The sequence below is a fragment of the Dipodomys spectabilis genome, unplaced genomic scaffold (genome assembly GCF_019054845.1).
Source record: "Dipodomys spectabilis isolate Male_0828 unplaced genomic scaffold, ASM1905484v1 ptg000096l, whole genome shotgun sequence".
Lineage (NCBI taxonomy): Eukaryota > Metazoa > Chordata > Mammalia > Rodentia > Heteromyidae > Dipodomys > Dipodomys spectabilis.
In genome coordinates, this window is record NW_024870773.1 from 25,903,082 (window position 1) to 25,924,931 (window position 21,850).

At 46.7% G+C, this 21,850-nt stretch overlaps 1 protein-coding gene and 1 pseudogene across 2 annotated transcripts in view; one reads left to right on the plus strand and one right to left on the minus strand.

The window, feature by feature from the left end:
- The first annotated feature begins 1,613 nt into the window (after nt 1-1,613).
- The window catches only part of Dip2c (disco interacting protein 2 homolog C), a 312,795-nt gene continuing 292,558 nt past the window's right edge, over nt 1,614-21,850 (plus strand). The window contains exon 1 of one of the 2 annotated variants that reach the window (XM_042686100.1): nt 1,614-1,772. In XM_042686100.1, the coding sequence (XP_042542034.1) occupies nt 1,688-1,772 (85 nt within the window). In that variant the 5' untranslated portion in view covers nt 1,614-1,687. The remainder of the gene's footprint in view (nt 1,773-21,850) is intronic. The other variant, XM_042686101.1, reaches the window with a different exon arrangement.
- On the minus strand, nt 13,654-14,330 carry LOC122113151 (annotated as a pseudogene).

The window sequence follows — 21,850 nt, forward strand, 5'->3', positions numbered from 1 at the left end:
GAGAGTCCACAGGCCACTGGAAATGCCTGCTGCAGCCCAGAGCATAGTTAGTCCAAGGCCTGTTCCAATGAAGAACCATCAGCTAGCTGACCATCCAGCTATCTCCATCCACTTCTTCACTTCTCAGTCAAGAGGCTAAGGGTTCAGGCTGCTGGGACTTTGGGATGGGGGGCATGGAGGAGGCTGGACGGGAAGGCTGGCCAGGTCCTTCCTCCCAACACTAAGCGGTGGGGCTTGCATCCAGCAAGTGGGGTAGTGACTCTTATTAATGGATTTTGAGGGGGTGCCACTGTGGTGTGTTTGTGTCTGTGAACCCTCAGGAGGTCTTCAGAAAGTCCCAAGCAGGGGGAAGTATCTGGAAGGGGAAAGGGCTAGATTTAGTGTGACAGACTGGAGGGGACGTGTGAAGTGTGGATTTGGGGTGTCAGGGGTTTGGCCTCCCCCAGGAGAGTCAGGCCTAGAGATAGAGACACGGAGCTGATACCCCAGCAAGGGCACGTGCCCCTGAGGTGTGGGAGAGGAGGAAAAGCAGCCCTTCCTGACTGCAGTGTGGGGTGTCCCCAGGGTGGGGTGTCCCCGGGGTGAGGCAGCAGCGTGCTGGGGGGTGTTGATGGACAGACAGGTGTCGTCTGTGGAATGCAGACGGGGGGACATGCGGCCTCCACTCCCTTTCCACTGAGGGGGGGGTGCGGCGGAGTGAAGCCCCCAGGCCAGGGCCTCAGGCCGCTCAAGGTCATCCACTGGTCCTGGATGCTCTGGAAACTTCCATGCTCACACTGGCGCAGGCTGCTCGTTCGCTTCCCCCTCTCCAAGTATTCATTACAAGAAGAAAAAAAAAAAAATCAGCCTTCCAGGACCAAGAGACACTTTTCGGGGTGAGCCGGGGCCCTAAGCTCGAGGGGGACAAGGGCGCAGGGGCCGGGCGAGGAGCCCCTCCTCGCCGCCCCTGGCCCCGGTCAGCCCCAGCCCTGGCCAGCCCCGGCCCTCTCCCTCCCGCGGGCCGACCGCTGGAGGGCCCGCCGCGGGCCTGGAGCCCCGCCGCCGCCCGCGCGTCCCCGGCGCGCGCGCTCCCCGCCATCCTCGCGCGTCCCCGGCGCGCGCGTCCCCCCCGCCCCGCCACCCTCGCGCGTCCCCCCGCCCCGCCATCCTCGCGCGTCCCCGCCGCCCCTGGTGCGCGCGCCCCCCTGCTCCGCCATCCTCGCGCGTCCCCGCCATCCCCCTCCATCCCCCCCGCGCGCGCCCCGCCCCCCGCGCGCCCCCGGCCGCCACGTGCGCGCGCAGCGGGCGCTCCCGCCGGGCAGGGCGGCCGCGGAGCAGCGAGCCAGTGGCCGTGACCGCGGCGGCCACCGATTTGCCCCGCGCCCGGCCGGCAGCGGCAGCGCGGGCCGAGCCCGCGTGGGGGCGCGCGGAGCGGGCGCGAGGCCGCCGCGGCGGGGTCGCGCTGAGGAGGCGCCGAGGGGGAGGAGGAGGAAGAGGAGGAGGAGGAGGAGGAGGAGGTGGAGGTGGAGGAGGAGGAGAAATCCCTGCGCGCCGGCCGCCGCCGCCGCCCGGCCTCCCGCGCCCGCGCCCGCCGCCGCCGCCGCCTCCGCCGCCTCCGTGCGGGTCCTCCGGACTCGGGAGCGGCCGCCGTAGACCTCCGCCTGCGAACAAAGAGGAGGCCGGCAGGGCGGGGGCGTCTGCGGCGAGCATGGCGGACCGCAGCCTGGAAGGCATGGCTCTGCCCCTGGAGGTGAGGGCCCGCCTGGCCGAGCTGGAGCTGGAGCTGTCGGAAGGTAACGGCCTCCCCCGCTTCCCCCCGACCCCGCGCCGCTCCCCCGGGCCCGGCCCGGGCCGCGCCCCCCATCCCCCCGCCCGGGAGGGCCTGGCGGCGGCGGGCACGGGGTGGGCGGGGAGGGGCGCGCGGAGACCCGGCCCCGGGCCGCGGCGTGGCGGGCGGGAGGGCGAGCGCGGCCCGGCTCCCCGGCTCCCTGCGCCTGTGCGCCCACCTGGCGTTGCGGCGGGCCCGGGCGCCGCGAGCCCCCCGCGCGCGCTCTGCGGCGGGGCCTGGGCACGGCTCGGGGGAGCCGCGCGGGGCCGGCTGCGGCGACTCTGCCGGGGCCGGCGGGGCCCTCGCCGGAGTCGCCGCGTCCCGGGTGCCCGCCGCGCCGCGCCTCGGCCCGGGCTCTGCCCCGTCCTCCCCCCGCCTCCCTCCCACCTCCCCTTGTTCCCCTCCCCGTGATTTTCATACGAAACTTGTCCCGGGACTTCGGGACCCGACCTCCCCGCCGCCGGGCGCCCCGGCTCGTGCCCCGGGGCTGCTGGGAGGGTGGCAGCACTATTGTTCGTGCGCGCCCTGGGGTTCCGACGTGGGGGTACCACCGCGGACACCCCCCGCCCCGCCGCCTCCCCACTCCCCCCCACCCCCCGGGCCGGACGTCGCCGGTGGCCGGGTCTCGTGTGCAGGGTTTGTGACCGATCTGCGGCCGTGAATGGTTTCACGAGGGTGTCGATTTGCTCTCGGTGGTGGAGATCATGTGCTCAACTGTCATAAGTTTCGGCTCGGGGCTTTGCCAGGCCTCTCAAAAAACCCAGAATTAAAAAAAAAAACGACCAAAACACCAAAGTTCCCAAATGCTAGATGTTTCTCATATATATATATATATATATATATATATATGTATATGTGTATATGCATACACACATATTTAGTAGACACTCGATTTGCCCTGAGAAGGACACACATCTAATGTGGTGAGTGGATTTTAGGCTGGCTTGCCGGCTCGAATTTATATTTGGAGCAGTTTAACATGGGGAACTTTTTTTTTTTTTTTTTGTAACGGTTTGTGAGGGCCAGGAGCCAGAAAGTAAATTCATTCGTGCCAATTTTCATCAGCAGGAAAGGAGCTGGTGTGGACTTTATGTTTTCCTTTATTCCTTCTCCTCCTCTTCCTCTTCTCTCCCTCCAATCTCCCCATGGTGAAGAAAGAGATCAACCTGAAGGTTGAAAGATAATGTGAATGCCCATAGATGGGACTTATTATTTTTTCCTGTTTCACATTTGGGGTTCTGCCATAGGAGGTGTTTCCCCTAGGAGGGAAAAGGGAATCTGTCCCAGAGGTTGTGTCACGGTCAGCATCCCGGCCATCTGAAGATGCGAGGGCAGCGTTAGTTCCGGAGAAATGCGTGCAGGATTTCACCTGGTACTTCAAGTGGGCAATGTGGACAGATTGCTGGGAGGTTAGAGAAAGGGTGTGTGGGAAAACATTTGCTCCGGTGGGATTTTGTCAACCTAAAGATAGATTTCTTTCCCTCCTCAGTTTACCAGTCCTGCTTTCCCTTCCATACCCAGGTGGTATGCATCCTTTACCAGACTTCTTTCCTTCCTCAGTTTACCAGCTCTGCTTTCCCTTCCACACCGGGTGGTGGGTGGTATGCATCCCTGCCATTCATTCACGCCTTGTCTCCAAGCACGCACTTCTGCTGTGTTTGCATTATCCCAGGGTGGAATGTCAGTCCCCTTCCGTGCTAGCAATGGGGGAGCTGGGGTCTGAATGCAGCCCACCCCTCCCTGATGCTCCCAGAGTTGGCTCAGTTGATCTTAACATCTGCAGCCATGCCTAGGAACAGTGCATCATCCTGGCCCTCCTCCCTCTAAGACTGTGGAGCGGAAGTGTTTGGCACTTGCTTCTGGGGTGTGATAAGTTCTTGCCTGCTCTCAAAGGATGGCAGAACCCCCCCAGACAGGTGTAGTCAGCCTAATCCCCAGTTTGTGCAGATTTTTAAATAAGGATTTAATGCGTTATTGGATGACTGGGCAGAGGTGAGTGTGTGAGTTTGCATGTAGGAAGTCCATCATTGTTTTTATATAAACCATGCTGAGACGTAAACATTTTGAGATAAAAGAAAAAAAAAAAAGAAACCCAAGGCCTGCCACTCCCTGCCTGTTACCCTTCCCCCAGCCCATTAGTTGTGTCATCTCTGACTTTATTATGAAGTGTGGCTTTTTCCCACGTAGGGTTTATGGAGCTGTGCTTTAGGTCTCTTGAAATTTTATGTTTTGTTAACCACATAGAATTGTTTTACTGGCTTAGGTGAATCATCTTGTCTTGTGTTGCTTAATAGAAACCTTAGGATTGAAGGACTTAGAAATCCAAGTGTCTCCCTTCATTGTCAAACTTAAAAAAAAAAATTCCCCCAAATACCCACTTTCAAAGAAAGCATGACTTTTTATTTGAATTATTTTGGTGTTCTGATTTCACATATTATCTTTAATCAGAATTCACGGGGAGAGAGTTATTTAATTGGTTGGTTAGCATCATCTTATTAACCTATCAGAAAGCATTATAGGAACAGATGTGGCATTTTCCATGCTCCTTTCTACAGAAGAGGATGGAAAAAAGAAATCCACTTTGAGCACGTGACATAGATTGAAAGAAAAAAAAGAGTAGACTATTTTCTGCAAGTTCCGATGTGGCTGCCAGCCTTTAATGGACTGTCGGTTACCTAGATTTCCAGACACCAGTCCAGCTATGGTCTGTCTGCTGGGGCTACTCCATAAGTTCCTGTTGTTTGGACATTATTATTGGGTTGTTGGTTGTTTGCTGAGGGGTTACAGGTTGACTTCTTGGCTGCATAACGTGGAGTTTGTGCTTTCTGCTCATTTGTTGCCTTCTTGTTTCTTGCCTGGCGCTTCTTCACCAGGGGAAGCAGGGCTTGGTCCACGCTATAGAGGAGTGGTGTCACAAAGTGTGAGAGCGCTCTGTGGGGAGACATGGCAGGCCTCGAGCAGCCTTACAGCCACATGTCTGGAGACATTTTTGGTGTGGATCCAGGGGTTGTGGGTCTGCTTCTGTACTTGAGCCTGAGTGTAAGCATGGGAGCTGGCGAAGCCTCACCAGAGCTGGCAGCCCTGCTGGCCAGGTGGGGTCGTGGTAGGGCCTCCCTCCCTCTCCCTGCCCCAGTTTACTGTCCTTCCCTTCTCTTACCTCCATCCTTGCCTTTTGGAGTGGTGCAAGTTTTTTTCTTTTTTTTGGGGGGGGCTCTGACAGGCCTAAAATAACACTATTATTATGCAAATAAATATCATTTGTCTTAAAGGAAAAAAAACTTTACATGGGAATACTGCGGGGAGGAAATCAAATGTCCCAATAAAGTTTTATTTATTTTTTTTAAAGCACAAAACAAATTGAGTAGTTGAAATCTAGAGTGTATTTCTTTGTCACTGCTCCCCTGTCTTTCGGGCTCTGCCTTTGTCCCTGGCCTCTTGAGCAGCTGTAGAAGGAGCCTCTCTCACTGTTGACAAGCCATGAAGGGTTGGAGGCTCACCGGGTTGCTCAACAGTCTACACTGAAGGAATCCTCCTGCCTCAGCCTCCCACGTGGCTGGGACCACAGGCCATGTGCTACCATGTCTGCCTGAGTAAGACTGAATTCTGTTCCACTGAACTCAAGGAAATTTGCCTTGTGATGTAGCTTGTGAAGACTGGATGGTGTTTGCAGAGGGGACTCTCTTAAAATATACACGCCACACTGTCAGCTTTGTGAATTTTTAATTGTGAGCGTGTCACATCCTCACTAACATTTTTAACTTTCTCTGATGGGACTTGCTTAGTTCCCACTCTGCTTTGTTAATTAACACATCAGATTGCTTCGATTCTTAGTTATGTTCCATCATAGAGCCCAGCTTGACATTTTCTTAGGGTGAGGAACTGCTTGAGGAAAAAGGTAGAAAGCTTTTTCATGCCGGTTCTTCCCTGTGTGTGGGAAGCACCCAAATGTGCAGAAGAGTGGCTTACCTGCAGCTTGGACGTCTGTGCCAGCAGAGTGAAATCTAAAGAGCTTGGAAGGTTGGCAGATTTGGGGTCCTTGGGCACAAGGTTGCTGACACCCTTGACTCTAGAACTTGAGCGTGTCCCTGTCCTTCCCAGTTCCTGGGCTTTTCTTGAAGGTGTGATTGCTGCACATTGATTGGGGTGCGTCTGTGTCCAAGGGCCCTCTCTGGGACCATCATCAAAGGTTTTAAGCAGAAGACTTAGGTGTGACTTCTGTGTGCCTCCCCACCCCCCAATCCAAATTGTTTCATTCAAAATACTCCTGGAAAAGTGTATAGAAACCGGTTTTCTTCCAGTCCTGCTGGTAATTTATTACATTGGGAAGGGGAGGAAGGAAAGGGTTAATAGATTCAGGAACATTGTTGTGATGCTCCATTAGGCTACTCCATTAGAATCAGGCCCTCTCATTTATCAACACTTGTTTACTTTGTGACGTCCAGCTGCAAGTTGTCATGGGCAACTGTAAATATTGTGGTGGATGAAAAAGGGAAGATTTCACACAATAAAGTTACAGTATTGTTGCCTGTATTTAAATATAGCATATGTATATACTATATGCAGTAAAGAGCTGTACATTGACATTACTATGTATAGGATTTTAAATACGTAGACTTGAATTTTAAGAGGTCTTCAGAATTATGGAAATAAATGGGTTTGAATGTTTTTTTTTTTGATAAATGCAGATGTCAGATTTAGCCAGGAAACTATGTAAACACACACACACACACACACACACACACACACACACACACACACACACACACACACACACACACACACACACACACACTCACTTCCAGGTGCTAGTAAGACTTTTGCAGTGTTATAATCATGCTATATAGGTCTGAACTTTATGAGGTTAAAGCTTACAATGTCTCTGTTTTGCTTCATACTGGACCCACTTGTTCTAAATTCTTGTTATGGTTTGGAGGCTCTAAGCTGTTGGGTATTATGAGTCACTTTTTGCCTTCTTCCTCCCAGCCTTTTTCAAATGGGTTGTCTCTTTTTTTAGAACTGATCTTTTTAAAGCAGTGACTTATGAAATGAGGTGTAGCATTCTTCTGAATTGAAAAAAGAATATTGAATAATCTTAGTTTTGATGTCATGTATATAATCTGACTCACCAGTTCAAATCCTAGTCATATTATTAAGATCATTTGGAGTTCTTATCATCTCTCAGGCACATTAAAAAACAGCAACAACAACAACTCCTGGTTATAGTTGTTTTATTTAGTCTTGCATATTAGCATTTATTCTGGGAAGATGAGACATTACTTTTTTTTGTAATGTGGACAGCACTGTTGGGTGATGTGATAGGGTTTTGGATACTTATTGTTGGCTCACTCTTCTCAATTCTACTTTCCTTTTCTGACTCTGACTCAATGTTGCTGACCTTAATTTTCCTGTGTGTGTGTGCGCGCGCGCGAGCACATGTATACTCCACACAGGGGTTACTTTTATTGTTGCCAGTTCTCTGTCCTTTTCTGCTGAGGGTCAATAGCTTGTCAGGCCTCAAAAGAAATAATTACATCTATTTGTTTATGACGATAATAAGTAACACTCTTAAAGAGGCTTGAACTAGGAATCCCAGCCAACATGGGTCAAGAACATAGAAGTCAGCATGCAGAGGAGTGAATACTTAATCTCTTCTGATTGTACACATATTCCAAGGGCCTCTTTTTTCTTCACTATCCAATCGAGGAATTAGCTTTAGTAAACTCTTGAAACAAAAGAGGAAAAATGCTAAGATACAGAGTGGTAAAACTTAAAATTATAACAAGTCCCTTCTCTCTGTGTTTCATTGTTTTGGATATATTGGATGGTACAATGCAGTTTGTGCTGTGGGAATTACGAATAGAGAGAGTTCAGTCTTAAAGTGTTTGCAGAGTAGGTCTAAAAAATCAGATAAAGAAATTACCCAGGAATGGGAAGTATTAGAGAAAGTCTGTGATTGATAATGGGCAGAACTGATCTTCTTCTGGGCTGATGGTTTAAAATCTTTCCTTGCTTATTAATTTGGAAAAACAATTTCTGTGTCCTAAAAGATGGGAGATTGCTAGTCAGATCCAAACTAAATTCCCTCAGCATCATAGAGAGGAATTTCTTCATGTTTACCCACGTGCACAGTTGGTCTTTATAGTATGTATAACTGAAATATGTGGTTAATCATACCTGTTCCTCTATTTGTTTGAGAAAGAATAAAATACTAAGATTATAAAAATGTTATGTGTGAGGGCTGGGAAGGTGGCTCAGTGTTAGAGTGATTGCCTTGCATGCATGAGGCCCTGGGTTTGATTCCTCAGCACCACATAAGCAGAAAAAAAATGTTATGTGTGAATACACACATTTCCATATGCATGTTATATGTTACATATATGCATGTTATATGTAAGCACATCACCCTTCCTAGTTTGAATCAGGACACACACTTTTGCAATCCGAAGACCTCTTGTGACTTTGGCATGGTTTTTACTCATTGGGTTGATTGAGCAGTTTTCTCGATCATTCCTTATTAGTGTTTATTTGAGGTAGCTTTCTGTTTATTGTCTTCTTTCCTTTTCCTCTCATGTGATTACAGGTAGTTTCAACAAGATTTAAAACAGCGGAAGGCTTTATATCTGGTTTCTGATCCTTAGTTTGAGGAGGAAGTGGCAGCAATATCCTCTACTTCCTGAAAAGTTCTTAAACTATCATGAAAATCTGCTTGATTTTTGAGAATGTTCTGACTACCCTTGGTCAACTGATGTTGCAAAGTCGTACTGGAGACAGTCATCATTCTACTCTGCATAGGATGCTAAGGGCATTGTTGGGTGGAGTAGGCTGGAGACTCGACCTCCAGAGGAGACTCGAGTCCTTGTCCTGGGGGGGGCCACAGGTGCTCAGCGAGGAGCCGATTGCTCTAGCAATGGGGCTGTAGAAGTACTATTCTTGGAAGCCCATGGTCAGTAGATCAGTGAGGATCAAAGCAGATGACTGTTATATTAGTAATTCATTTAACAAGCAGTACCGCAAGCTCAGTGTGGTAGAGCTCACCAAGTGGAAACAGTCCACTTGCTTTTTGGGAGCAGATATTTTGGTTCAGTGGAGCACAGTTGCATCTTCTGCTCCCGCAGCTCCGTGCTGGAGGGTGGTACAGAGGCTCAGATGATGGAGGCTCATTTGAAGACTTCAGCTTCAGGCTGAGGAAAAAGATGTTACTGGGACTGGCCTGTCTTCTGGGCACAGAGAGACTCTCCCACTTGAATGGAGTCTGTGAGACAGAACTGCAGACAAGGGCTAGGAAGGTGGCTCAGTGGTAGAGCTCTTGCCTTGCATGCTTGAGGCCCTGGGTTCGATTCCTCAGCACCACATAAGCAGGAAAAAAAAGCCGGAAGTGACGCTGTGGCTCAATTGGTAGAGCGCTAGCCTTGAGCTGAAGAGCTGAGGGACAGCGCCCAGGCCCAGAGTTCAGGCCCCATGACCGGACCTAAAAAGAAAAAAAAAAGACATGGCAGGGGGAGGGAGGTGCGTTCTTGCTTCCATAGCAGATGGAGGTGGACACTGACTTGAAGCCACATTTCTTGACTTTGTCACTCCCAGGGGAAAAATCCTGAGCATTTATTTTGTATATGTGATTAATTAACTGCCCCACTGACCTATGGAAATGAAAATGTAGCATTTGCCCTGACAGTCTTTCCAAGGAAGGATCAAGAGAGGCAAAACAAGTTTGGTGGGCCAGTTCCACCTGACATGCAAATGGTGTTACTAAGTCTTATTGGAGATTCTGGATCTTTCCTAATGAGCAAAATAATATGAATTAAAGTTGCCCATGTGCTGACCAAATGTAACTTACTACTAAATGTTACACAAAAATGTCAGCTGGTGTAATGGCACATAGCTGGAGTGCCAGGTACTCAGGAGGCTAAGGTGTGAAGATCAAATGAGTCCAGGAGTTCAAGACCATCCCGGACAACATCTCAAAGAAAAGAAAGAATGTCACGTACATCTCAGCACAGTTGCAAATCCTGCTGTTGTCAGAGGAGAGGAACGGCTAGGCTTTTTTAGTTGGCCATGTGCTGTGGGAGGTCAGGTTCACTTGAGCATTGTATGAGGGAGCAGAGTGAGACTTGAAAGCACACGGATCTACTGTTGACTTTTGGGCAATCTTCTTTGTTTCTTGAATCTCTTCTGCATTTTTCTAGACCCTATTTTGAGGTGATTGAGCCAGGTCTTGAGGAGTTCGGAACCTACATATCTGCCCACTTGGGAGGTTCTTCTGGTTCACACATAGCATCGTCTTGAGGGGTGAGTCAGTCACTCCCAGCCTCAGTTTCCTCTAATCCCCCTTAGAGCAGGGCTAAGGAAAACCTACCTTGAGCATTGCAGTATAGTTCAACTGGGGCGAGGTCACAGTCTGCCTGGCAAGTAGTCACTTCCACTTTTTCCTTCCAGTGCTGCCAGCTGGGAAGGGGTTCCCACAGCTTCCTGTTCCTAGCTTTTTTCTTCTTTAAAACAAAGCAACACAGAAAGAGAGATTTGAGGTTATACCTTGACCGTTAAGAGAAAGCAGGTGGAAAAGAGTAGCTATCCAGTGAAGAGGGACTGAGTGCTGGAGGGACCTTTTTTTCTCACTCTTTTTTTTTTTTTTGTTATTATAAAGGTGATATGCAGAGGGGTTACAGTTTTATAAGCCAAGTAATGAGTACATTTCTTTTTGGACAAAGTCATGGAGGTCCCCTTTTGCTCTTCTCTCAGGCTACCTTTCCTGGTAGATATTTCGGCAACATTTACTACCTACCTACCTACCTACATACCTACCTACCGACCTACCTACCTACCTACCTACCGACCTACCGACCTACCAGCCTTCAAGGACGATCTTCAAAGCTTTAATGGTATCCAGGCACCAGGGGCTCATGCCTGTAATCCTAGCTACTCAGGAGGCTGAAATCTGAGGATGGGCAGGAAAGTCCATGAGACTCTCATCACCAGTTAACTGGAAGTGTAGCTGTGGTTCAAATACCAGAGTGCCAGCCTTGAGCCTGAAAAAGCTGGGGGACTGTGCTCAGGCCCTGCGTTCAAGCCCCAGTATTGGCACAAACAAACAAAAAACCCTGGTGTTTCCTAATTTAGGTATCTATTTATTTGCTTTTTAAGAAGACTGCAGGAGGAATGTTTGTGTAGGATGGCCTTAATAGTTTCTAACCTGTAGATTTCTGGCAGGCTAACTTGTCAGGCTCCAAGGTGTACCTGGGGTCAGTCCTTGAACCTCCGTAGAGGTCTCCTCCACTTCTGGGGTGCCAGCGACCTGGAAAGTCAAGCTTCAGCTGCCAGTGACTTTTGGACCTCCTTCCTCTTGGACATGAGGAAGAGGGCGAGCTGTGCCCTACCGGTCAGCTCTGAGCTGGGAACTGGAGATACCGGAACTTCCCGGTCAGGTGGAGGCCACTCAGGCAGCCTCACGTATGAGCCCTGCGGCTGTCTGTGAGCAAGGCCAGCGCCCTGACTGGGTGCCTGCTCCTGCAGCCAGCTGTGCAGGCAGAGGCTTCTGGAGACAGCTCGGTCTGAGTCCGGGCCCTCCCTCTGGACGCCTTCGGTGGGCGTCATATTTTACAATCCCATGCCTTTTGAACTTTTAATTTTTTGTGAGATTTGTTCCTCTTAATCTACTTTAATAAGTTTTTTCTTTTAAAATACAAACCCAGAATATATGTGTGTGTGTGTGTGTATGTGTATATATAAAATTTCATTTTGCCTTTAGCTCAAATGACCATGGTCAGTCTTGAACATGACTAGCCTTCCACCTATGGCTACAACATTGGCCAAACCAAATGAGAACTAGCATATCAGAGTCCAGATGAAGCATTGCTCCCAGAGTTATTTGTGTACAAATTAATACATAAAAAGGAAGTAGAATTTGATTTTATTTTGTTTCCTTTCAAACATCAGTACCAGTAAGGGACTTGTGATGCCAGTTGGTATTTTAAAATGTCTTCTTTGTTATTAGGAAGAGAATGTGGGTTCTTGGAATCACTTAGTGGTGGTTGATTATTTTGAAGTTTCCTTTTCAGGTCTCATTTTCTATTTCTTCCTTTAGTAACCTACCTTAAATATGGCCCTGGACACAGGGCATGAGGTGGCCTTGAATTTTGTCATGTTGTTGATGTTTTGTCGAGTTTAGCATTGGACTCAGAATTCTCTATTACTTTCTGAAAGTGGTGTGTGGAAGTCTTTGTCCGCTGTGACTGCAGGAAGCATTTGGGGAGGACTCTTGGGTAGATAGACGATGGCAGGAAGTTCCATGGAGGGGTCCCCTCTGTCAGTCCTGACGGAATCTTCTGGTTGGGGATACACATATAGGGAAAAGAAGTGCCCAGGGCTGACTAAATCGGTGATGATCAGGCTGCCAGGTTTGGTCATTATGGTTATCTTTTGAGAGATAATGTGGCATAGAGGGGAGTATTTGGAATAGCAAGTTTCTGGAGACAAAGATGGAGAACAAACCTCATTACAGGTGTCTTGTGGTTTTCAGCTGCTTCCATGGTGATTGTTTTTAGTCCTTGCTTTCCAAAGGAGTCGGGTTGAAGGTGCTGCTTTGTGGTAGAGTACTTATGTTTGATCCCCGGCACTGAGTAAAACAAAAAACCAGCTTTTGCAGGAGATGTGCAGATTAGGAGACAGGGTTTCAGATGGTTAGGATCCATTGCAAGTACTGGAAATCTGGTTTTGTAAAGAATTTTCAACTCAGGTAAAAGAGCACTCAAGTTTGGAGCGGCTTCCCCTTAACACCAAACTCAGGGCTCTAGCCTTGGCCCAGTCGGTGGCTGATGGATTTCTGGTCATCCCAGGCATTAGGTAGAGAGTGAACCATTCCTTATTAAGCCGTTCCTTATTAAGCATCAACTCATGGGGTGGGGTGGATGAAGCCCAATTTCTGTTCCAGGTGACTGTAATGCATCGAAGCACGCGCTGTATCTTTCTCAGCTAGCAGTCCCTAGAACTTTACATTTAAATTTAACCTGTGATGTAGGGGCCAGATAAAAGGGTGTCCTTTACATTTCCTCTGTATTTGAAACTTTTGGATGTTTTTCATGGAAGACAAAAGAGGAAAATGCAGCCCCTTTGGGTTAACTTTTCTGTACCACAGCATCCTTTAGAATCCAGTGGCTGGGTGTGTGATATAGTTGAATCACAAATCATATTCTTTTTGGTCAAGAGACAGTACTGTGGATTCCTGGTTCTATTGTTTCTGGGAAACTGGATTTTAAATGAGGTTCCAGGAATAGCCTCTTCAGTGTCCCTCCAGGAAAAGAATGACCTCTTGAAGCTTCCTTTCGCCTAACCAGAATGATTGTGATCATTTTTAAGTAGCCACCAATCACTTATGAGGCAATCAATTTTTAGTTGTCTTATGTAGAGTGCTTTTGTTCTGTGTTAAGTGCCTCTCCTTTCAGTAGTGATGTCCAGTTCATGGAGGGATAGGGGCCATCCTTAATGGACATGAACAGTGCTCATATGTGCACCCCTCCCCAGAACTGGAGTCCTGGTAGGAGTGGATGATGCATGACTAGGACTTTTCCTTTCTGAAAAAAAAGTTCATTGACATAAATTAGTAATACAATGTGGTTTCATTGTAACATTTACATAGATGCATATAATGCACTTCTGTCAAATTTACCCATCTATATTACTCTTTCTTAGCCTCCTTGCTTGCTCCTCCCCTTTTAAAACAATTTTTAGTGGGTTCATTATACTGTTTTTCTACATATACGTTATATTCCTACACATTTCCTATATATACATAATAATCTTTGGTGGGATCCCACTTTGTTCCCCAGGCTGGCCTTGAATTCTTTTTTTTTTTCACTGTTGTTTAGTTTTTATTCATAATCATATACTTAACTCTGCAATCCAGCTAGATTTGGAGGGGAAGTAAGGAAAACATGGAACCCAAAGAACTGCAGTGAGGGCACAAAGATGACAGGACATTGCAAGCAGATGGGGTGGAAGGGTGTGCTCCTGAGCTACAGAAGGAATGGTCTGGTGGTTATGGTAAACCAAATCAAACGTATTAGAGTTGTCCGCAGTCAGTAATGATGTCCTTCTTGCTGGTCTTGCCATCCCTGAACCCAAAGCCCCGCATGGCTTCCATGACTTCCATGCCCTCTTTCACCTTCCCGAAGACCACATGCTTGCCGTCCAAGCAATCAGTCTTGACAGTGCAGATGATGGCCAGCATTTGCCATGGACAAGATGCCAGGACCTGTATGCTTCAGGATGAAAGTCTCAGCCTCAAATTTCTCTCCGTAGATGGACTTGCCATGAGTGCCCTTATGGCATGTGAAGTCACCACCCTGGCACATGAAGTCTGGGATAATCCTGTGAAAGTAAGAACCCTTATAACCAAATCCTTTCTCTCCAGTGCTCAGAGCACGAAAGTTTTCTGCTGTCTTTGGAACCTTGTCTGCAAACAGCTTGAAGCAGTCTCGGCCCAAAGGCTTGCCGTTGGCGGCAATGTCGAAGAACAGGTTGGGTTGACCATGGCTGGCAGCTGGTGACCACAGTCGACAGTGGCGTCTGCAAAGCCTGGCCTTGAATTCTTCTACTTGGGCTTCCTAGTATCTCTCAGTATGGGTGTGTGCCACGTAGTCTAGCTAACTGGATCTTTAAAACCAGATGTTTCTGGTTGGTGTGAACAAACTCTGGTATTTCTGTCCACATCCAGGACACTGCCAGATTATTTCTTGTCACCTCTTATTGATGGCTCAGGGTATTAGTTGTGTATGTGTTTAACGCCTTTCCCATACCTCCTAGAAACCAAGAATGGTCTATTTTAGAGTAGGATAGTACCTTTGGAGAGCTGAAGTGACACTAGCCTAAGGTCATGTGGCTGAATTGTGTGGAATTCTCTAGTGGCTTGGCCTCTTTCTTTCCTGCTGCTGCTACCTCTAGTTCAGGCTCAGCTTTAAGTTTCTACTGCTTGAGGCCCAACTTCATGAAGCAAATTAAGCTCATCCAAAGAAAGAAGAAACAGTTTTATATTTGATTCTTTTTTTCTTTTTTGAGTAGTGGGGATTAAGCCCAGGACTATGCACAAACTGAGCAAATATTTTACGAGTAAGCTACTTCCCCAGGTCAAGAAGCAGAATTTTCCAAAAAGATAGCAAGTTGTATGGTTATATGTGGTGATTTCTTGTTTTTATATTATACTTTGCTGTATCACAAATGACACCTTTTCTACCTGGGCATAATTGTCCAAGTCCATTTCTGATAGTCTATGAGGGGTATTTTCAGCAAGTGTAGTCTCAGAAAGAGACTTTATTTTCGTAACTATAATTTGTTTAATAAAGTTGGCAGGTTCCTGGCTTTGTAACCTCATTTATACTTTTAGATCTTTGAGAGGAAGCTATTTAGTGATTACCTATAATTGTGAAATATAAGCTAATTATTAAAGAACCTCTTTAGAATATATAAAGTTCATTTATTTTTATTTTTTGGCAATATCAGGCTTAAACTCAGGGCCTGGGCACTGTCCCTGAGATTTTTCAGCTGGAGGCTAGTATACTACCATTTGAGCTACAACTCTGCTTCTGGCTTTTTTTTTTTTTTTTTTGTGATTAATTGGAGATGAGTATCACAAACTTTCCTGTCCAGGCTATCTTTGAACCTTGAGCCTCAAATCTCAGCCTCCTGAGAGAGTAGCTAGGATTACAAGTGTGGTCCACTGATGCCTGGCTAAATGAAAGTCATATTGGGAGATTGGGAAGTTTTAGAATATGCGTCTTCATTCTGATTCACACCCTCATTTGTTCCCTTTGTATTAGAATTTTGAAATCATCTATCTGAGCAGCTAATTATATGTATGCCTGTATGTGTATATCTGTGTGTATTAATATGTATTTTCCTTTAACATGGGTTGATGGAGTATAGTTTTTAGGCCATGGTGACTTCCTACTTCCTCAGTCAGAAAATGTGTAGCTTATCATTAATAAAAGATGGATAGTCTAATATCGGCAATCCCAAAGGACTTTTCCTGCCAAATAAAATAAATTACAAAACACAGATAGTTTTTGTACTATGTGTTTATATTGGATGTCCTTGTAGAAAATAGTGTGAATGTGTCCCACATCTTGGAAATCATGCGACAAGTTTAAACATAAAGTGTGGAATATTAATTGTCTCTGGATAGTTTTTGCATATTTATGATTGCACCTGTTCCCTAAGCTGTAAAAAGCTACTCAGTCTTGTCTCAGCTGGTACCCTGGTAATCAGAATTCAGGGAAACAAGATATTGGCCCATTTAAGTGTTTTAAATCTACAGCCTCTCCTTATTTACATAATAACCCAATCTTAAAGAAAGATGCAATTTGACTTTAGTAGATAATATTAATTTGATTATCTGTAGCTGATCATTACACTGCACTGTGAATCAGTTTTGCTTTAATACAGACAGCTGGTTCAGATGACAGATACTCTTGCTCTTGGTCACTGAGACCAACTTTTGCTTTATCTGACGTGATAACCAGAGTCACCTGTTTAATATCACTTGTCTCCTTACTCTACATTCCAGGTTCTTCTTGGGTCATCGTTTTCTCCCATTTTTTTTCTTTTCTTTTTTTTCTTTGTTTGGTCGGTTGTGGGGCTTGAACTCAGGGCCTGGGCACTGTCCCTCAGCTCTTCAGCTCAAGGCTAGAGCTCTACCACTTAAGCCACAGCGCCACTTCCAGCTTTTTTTCCCCCCTGCTTATGTGGTGCTGAGGAATCGAACCCAGGGCCTCATGCATGCAAGGCAAGCACTCTACCACTGAGCCACCTTCCCAGCCCCTTCTCCCATATTTTTATTCTCCATCTTCCTTCATTCTTTCTTCTGTTCCGTCTTCTTTCTTTTTTCTTGTTTTCATTTTTTTTGGCCAGTCATGAGGCCTGAACTTTGGACCTGGGTGCTGTCCCTCAGCTCTTCAGCTCAAGGCTAGCGCTCTACCACTTGAGCTGCAGTGCCACAGTCGACTTTTTCTGCTTATGTGGTGCTGAGGAATTGACCCCAAGGCCTTATGCATGCAAGGCAAGTGCTCTATCACTGAGCCACCTTCCCAGCCCCTGTTCTGTCTTCTTTCTAATGAATAGGCCCTTATTCTGTGTGTGTGTGTGTGTGTGTGTGTGTGTGTGTGTGTGTTCTGCTATGAATCTTCGATAACCTGTCAAAAGAATCTTTCTTTTGAGCAAGAGACTGTTCAGTAAACCTAAGCATCATCTGCTCTGTGGATTATTTATGGAAAAATTTAAACCTTTTCCCATGGATCTTGGCTGATCTTTCTCTATGTCTATGTGCTCAGGCTCAGCAGACTGGTTTCAACACTTGTTACCTGCAATGAAGATAAAATTATGTTGTCCTATTATGTACTCTTTCTTTCTTGGCATTAGGGTGCTGATTATTTTATTTCTGAGGACCCTTTCTAGTCTTCATTTGGGAATACCCCACACCAAAGTGTGGTATGAAATACAGAACAAATTCTAACATTGGCTTCTAATGATAGAAATGATATAACCTGAGCAGCAACTGACAATGGGATATGGTATCCATTTGGTATCCAAATTAGATGTAGCTTTGTGAAAAAGGCCAACTGGCTTTTGTCATACCTTGAAAATTCTGTTTGTACCATTCTCTATTTTATACTTGGAATGTCTGCAGTTTCCTACAGGATATAGTTGCTTGAAGGGTAATTGCTTCAGCACTAAAACAACCTCTGAAGATTTAAATTAGGTAGATTTGTTATGTTGTTGTTGTTTGCCATGTATTAAATACAAAATGCAGTAGGCTCTTAAGTGAACATGTTTTTGCACGTTGATGTATACTTTGGTGCAATTGTGTGTGTATGTGTGTGTGTGTGTGTGTGTGTGTGTGTGTGCTTGCATTCACCTTACACTTAGTACAATTACATTGGATTGTAATTGATTTCATTAGAGATTGCTTTTGCCATATGAGAGCTTTTAAATTACCTCATTTCCTTAAGCATTTATTTCCTTAGCAGATTTTTGAGTGAAGCTGAGTATTAGACACTGTAGGCATGATAGCAGCCTGTTTTATAATCCAGAAAGAGCTGAGATATAGCATTTGAGAAATTCAGGAGTGACAGAAAATAACAACAACAAATAATTCAACAGGACCTACTGTAAGTCGGTGGTGTTCAGTGTCAGAAGAATGGGCTTGACAGGATGTTCAGAGAAGCAGCAGCTGGGCCAATCCTGGGAGCCTGGGTGCAGGCACTCAGGACATTAGGGCCGGGGCCAGCTTTTGCCAGGGAGGTAATGGCATTGTGGGTGGTCTGTCCTGTGAGGCTCTCCCACTTTCTCTAGGCCCTTCCTGTTCCCCCTGGAGGCCTGTGGGGGAGGTGTTGGGGCATCAGGGTGCGAGGCTATTGACCAATGACAACATTGACTCTGGATGTGTACTTCTTTGTTCTTAAAAGGACGTGTAAATGATTTTAGGCATACTTCTTTTTTTTAAAATCATGTATTTCCCATCTACTAAGGTGGCTATGTGAGACTTGCTTGCCTTCCAAGGACAATTTTGAGTAGAAAATTCAACTCCCTGAATATTGAGGTTAAACCTTGGGGTTGCCTCTATTTACCATTTCCATTTTCTGAACTAATGGATGGAAACCCAGGAAGTTAAGCAGCAGCAGCAGCAATCAGTACAAGGCTCCTTATGCCCAGCTCAGCTGGCTGCCCTTGGACTGACCTTCCTTCTTTTCCTAAAAGTGCTCTGACTATAGGAGAGAGTACTTCGTTAGTAGAATATGTGTATGTATGTTGTATTGTGTGGTGGTACTGCATGAGGGTGTGTTGTGTGAGTTTGTCTTGTATGGAATGTGTTAATGTGTGTCAGGAGTATGTTGTGTGGTACATTGCATGTGTGTTGGTATGTGAGTTGTGTACTGTGATGCATGTATGTGTTGGCTTCTATGTGAGAGTTGTACCTGTTAATGTGTTTCAGGAGTGTGTGTTGCATGTTAGAATATGTTGTGTAAAAGGATGCCTTCCAGATGTTTCTGGATGAGTCCCGACTGTAAGGAAAAACAGCAGACTTGTTTGGCCATCTTCCCATCTTAGGAGGCTCTTTGGCCCTCACAGATTGCCCGGGACTGAATTCTGAATTTGGCATTGGTTCTCTGCTAGGTGTGCTGTCAGTGTTGCGCTCGCATATATCAAGGGGCTTTCTATGTGCTTTCTTGTCCCCCATATTTAATTTAATTTAATTTATTTATTTTTGTTGGTCATGGGGCCTGAACTCTGGGCCTGGGTGCTGTTCCTCAGCTCTTCAGCTCAAAGCTAGTGCTCTACCACTTGAGCCACAGCGCCACTTCCGGCCCCCCCCCCCCCTCTTTTAAAGATTGGCCTTTTTCTTCCTCTGGCCTCTCTCACCAAATGCCACTTTGGACTTTGCAGGGAGTGTATTGTGCCCCGGCCGTGTGCACTGGTGAGTAGAGTTATCCCTCGGTGAGATTGTAACAGTGAGAGTGGGTTTAAGTGAATGGAGGCAGTGTTCCGTGTTAGAGGCGCCCAGGTCCTACCAGGAGAACACAGAGGCGCCCTGAGGAGACGCAGCTTGCCTGCTCGCCAGGCCAGGGCCAGCCCCCTGTGCCTTCACCTCGCCATTCCCCTTTTACTTCTCATTCTATTGGGTTATAAGGTGGTGAAGCAGGAGCTCATTGCTGTTGCTTTTTTTTTTTTTTCTTTGTGTGTGTGCCACTACTGGGACTTGAACATTTCTGGTTCTACCACTTGAGCCACACCTCCACTTCCAGCTTTTTGCTGGCTAACTAGAGATAAGAGTCTCAGGGACCTTTCTGCTCAGGCTGGCTCAAACTTTAGTCCTCAGATCTCAGTCTTCTGAGTAGCTAGGATTACAAATGTGAGCCACTGGCACCCAGCTTCTGTTGCTTTGTAGAAGGTTTAAATCTTTAAGTATCTGGGCTGTGGAACATATACTTGCTATTTTTTTTAAGACTAGAGAAAAACTTTCTTAAGTCGATCCGCCTTTTGGCTAGAACACGTTATGTCTTACATCATAGTTCCAATTTTCCAGGTCAGAATGCTAGTGTTTCTTTTTCTCGATGTTGCCATTAATTTCCTGTATTACTAGAAGATTAGGGGTGAATGGGCAGCCTCTCTGCAGCCTCTCTCAGATGAATGGTGTGCAGGAGGTAGGATGGCAGGTACAAACACAGGTAAGAGCCAAGGAGAGTCCTGTGGGCTCTGACTGTTTTTCTCTGGGGTGTTTGGAGGCACTGAGCTTCTGTATAGGAATTGTGCAGGTACACGCTTCCCTGCCTAGCAATGACCCACCCTGTCGCGGACCACGGCTGCTTTGGTATGGTCTTGGCGCATTTTTCAAGCTCCGTAGTAAATCTCTCTTTTCCCGGGGCTCTTAGTCCATGTTGGTGGTGGGGCTTTGCTCTTTTTTCTCACTGTGTTGAGGAGGGCCTATAACTCATCCTATCACATGCTGCACACAACCAAGTATTTTGTTTGGTCAAAAGTAGGACTTTATTAGCAACCAGGCAGTATTGTTACGGAGGAGCTGGCTCATAGCAGAACACAGTGAGTGCTGTGCCCCGCTGGGCATGGGCGGATCTAGAAGATGTGACTGCTGGTTATCTTCTAGAGATAACATTTGTCACGCGTCGGTACTTCATGGTGTTTTAAGCAAAGAACTTTGCATTCTTTGTAATAAATGATGATTTATGGCTTCTGAAACAGTACTGTGCAGCTTGGCAATTTAAGCCAAAACAGTAGTTAGTCATTACAGATTTAAGTTTTTATGCAAATCAAGAGTTTTTCTTGTCTTCTGTATGGGAAGGGTCTGTCTGTGTTCCTTGCCCTGATTTTCCTCCAGGTTCCTTTCCTGAGACCTTGAATAGGGGGGGTACACTCCGCTTTCCAGGGATGATGTTCCTGCAGGAGTCTGCTCTGGGTTAGGTCCTGTGGCGCTACTTCTGTTCTTTTGTGCCTCTGGAGCAGGGGAGTTCTGACTGCTTCCCTAAATAAGGCACCTTCCCCTCGTCCCATGTCCAGACTACACCCGGCTCTCCTGGCACAGTGCAGTAGTGACTTGCAGTGAGCTGTCACCACCTCGGAAAGATACTCAGGCTTTGTGACAGCATCCCCATCCTGGCCTCACTGCCGTCTCTCTAACTTGTCTTACAGAAACTTGGCCACTTACTGCAGTCACCTGAAGAATATACTTCCCAGGTGCTGATTCTCCTGCCCCCAGTTCAGGCCTGGCTGGGGATCTCAGTCTCCCGGACATCCCTGTGCAGCTAGCAGCCTTAGGCCTGACAAGATCTTCAAGCAGGATGTCAGAGTGAAAAAGCATGAGGCAGGACAGTTCTGGTGTTTCCTTCTGCTACTACTCAGCTCTACTTGCATGGACCAGATAGCACTACTTCTGTGTTCATGGATATTGTATGCACTTTTGGGGTTTCTTTTCTTTTCTTGTTTTAGCTTTTCCAGCAGGAAAAAAAGAGTATGTAAAAGGTCAATTTGAGAACAACTAAAATTCAGAATTACTTAAGTAATATGGATTTTTAGTGTTTGTAATATCAGTTCTCTGCACTGATTGTACAGACTAAAGGACTCTATTGGGTCTTCCTTTCTCCAGGGTAGCCACGAGGTAGAAAGAAGGGCAGTCATGATGCCTTTCCCAGGTCTCTGACCCTGCCTGGCGTTTGTGACGACCTCAGTGCTAAGGCAAACTTGTCTGAGGAGGGAGGAGAAGGTGCTTCTGTGGGTGGTCTCCACTCCATTGTTTACCTTGTATCAATAGATTATGTCCAGAGATGAAAGAATTCAGTGTCATCAAACATCACAAGAGTTAGCTTGTTTTTTTAATTTTTTTTATTTAATTTTGCGCTCATTCATCTTACTGGCTTCACTTGACACCTTTTTTTTTTTTTTTAAATCTGGAAAGCAATTAAACAGGAGAGTGATATGAGGCCCTTGCTTGTGGGTTCCCCAATATTTGAACCCAGGCTGTTGTTTCTGTGAGTCAGTGTTTACCTT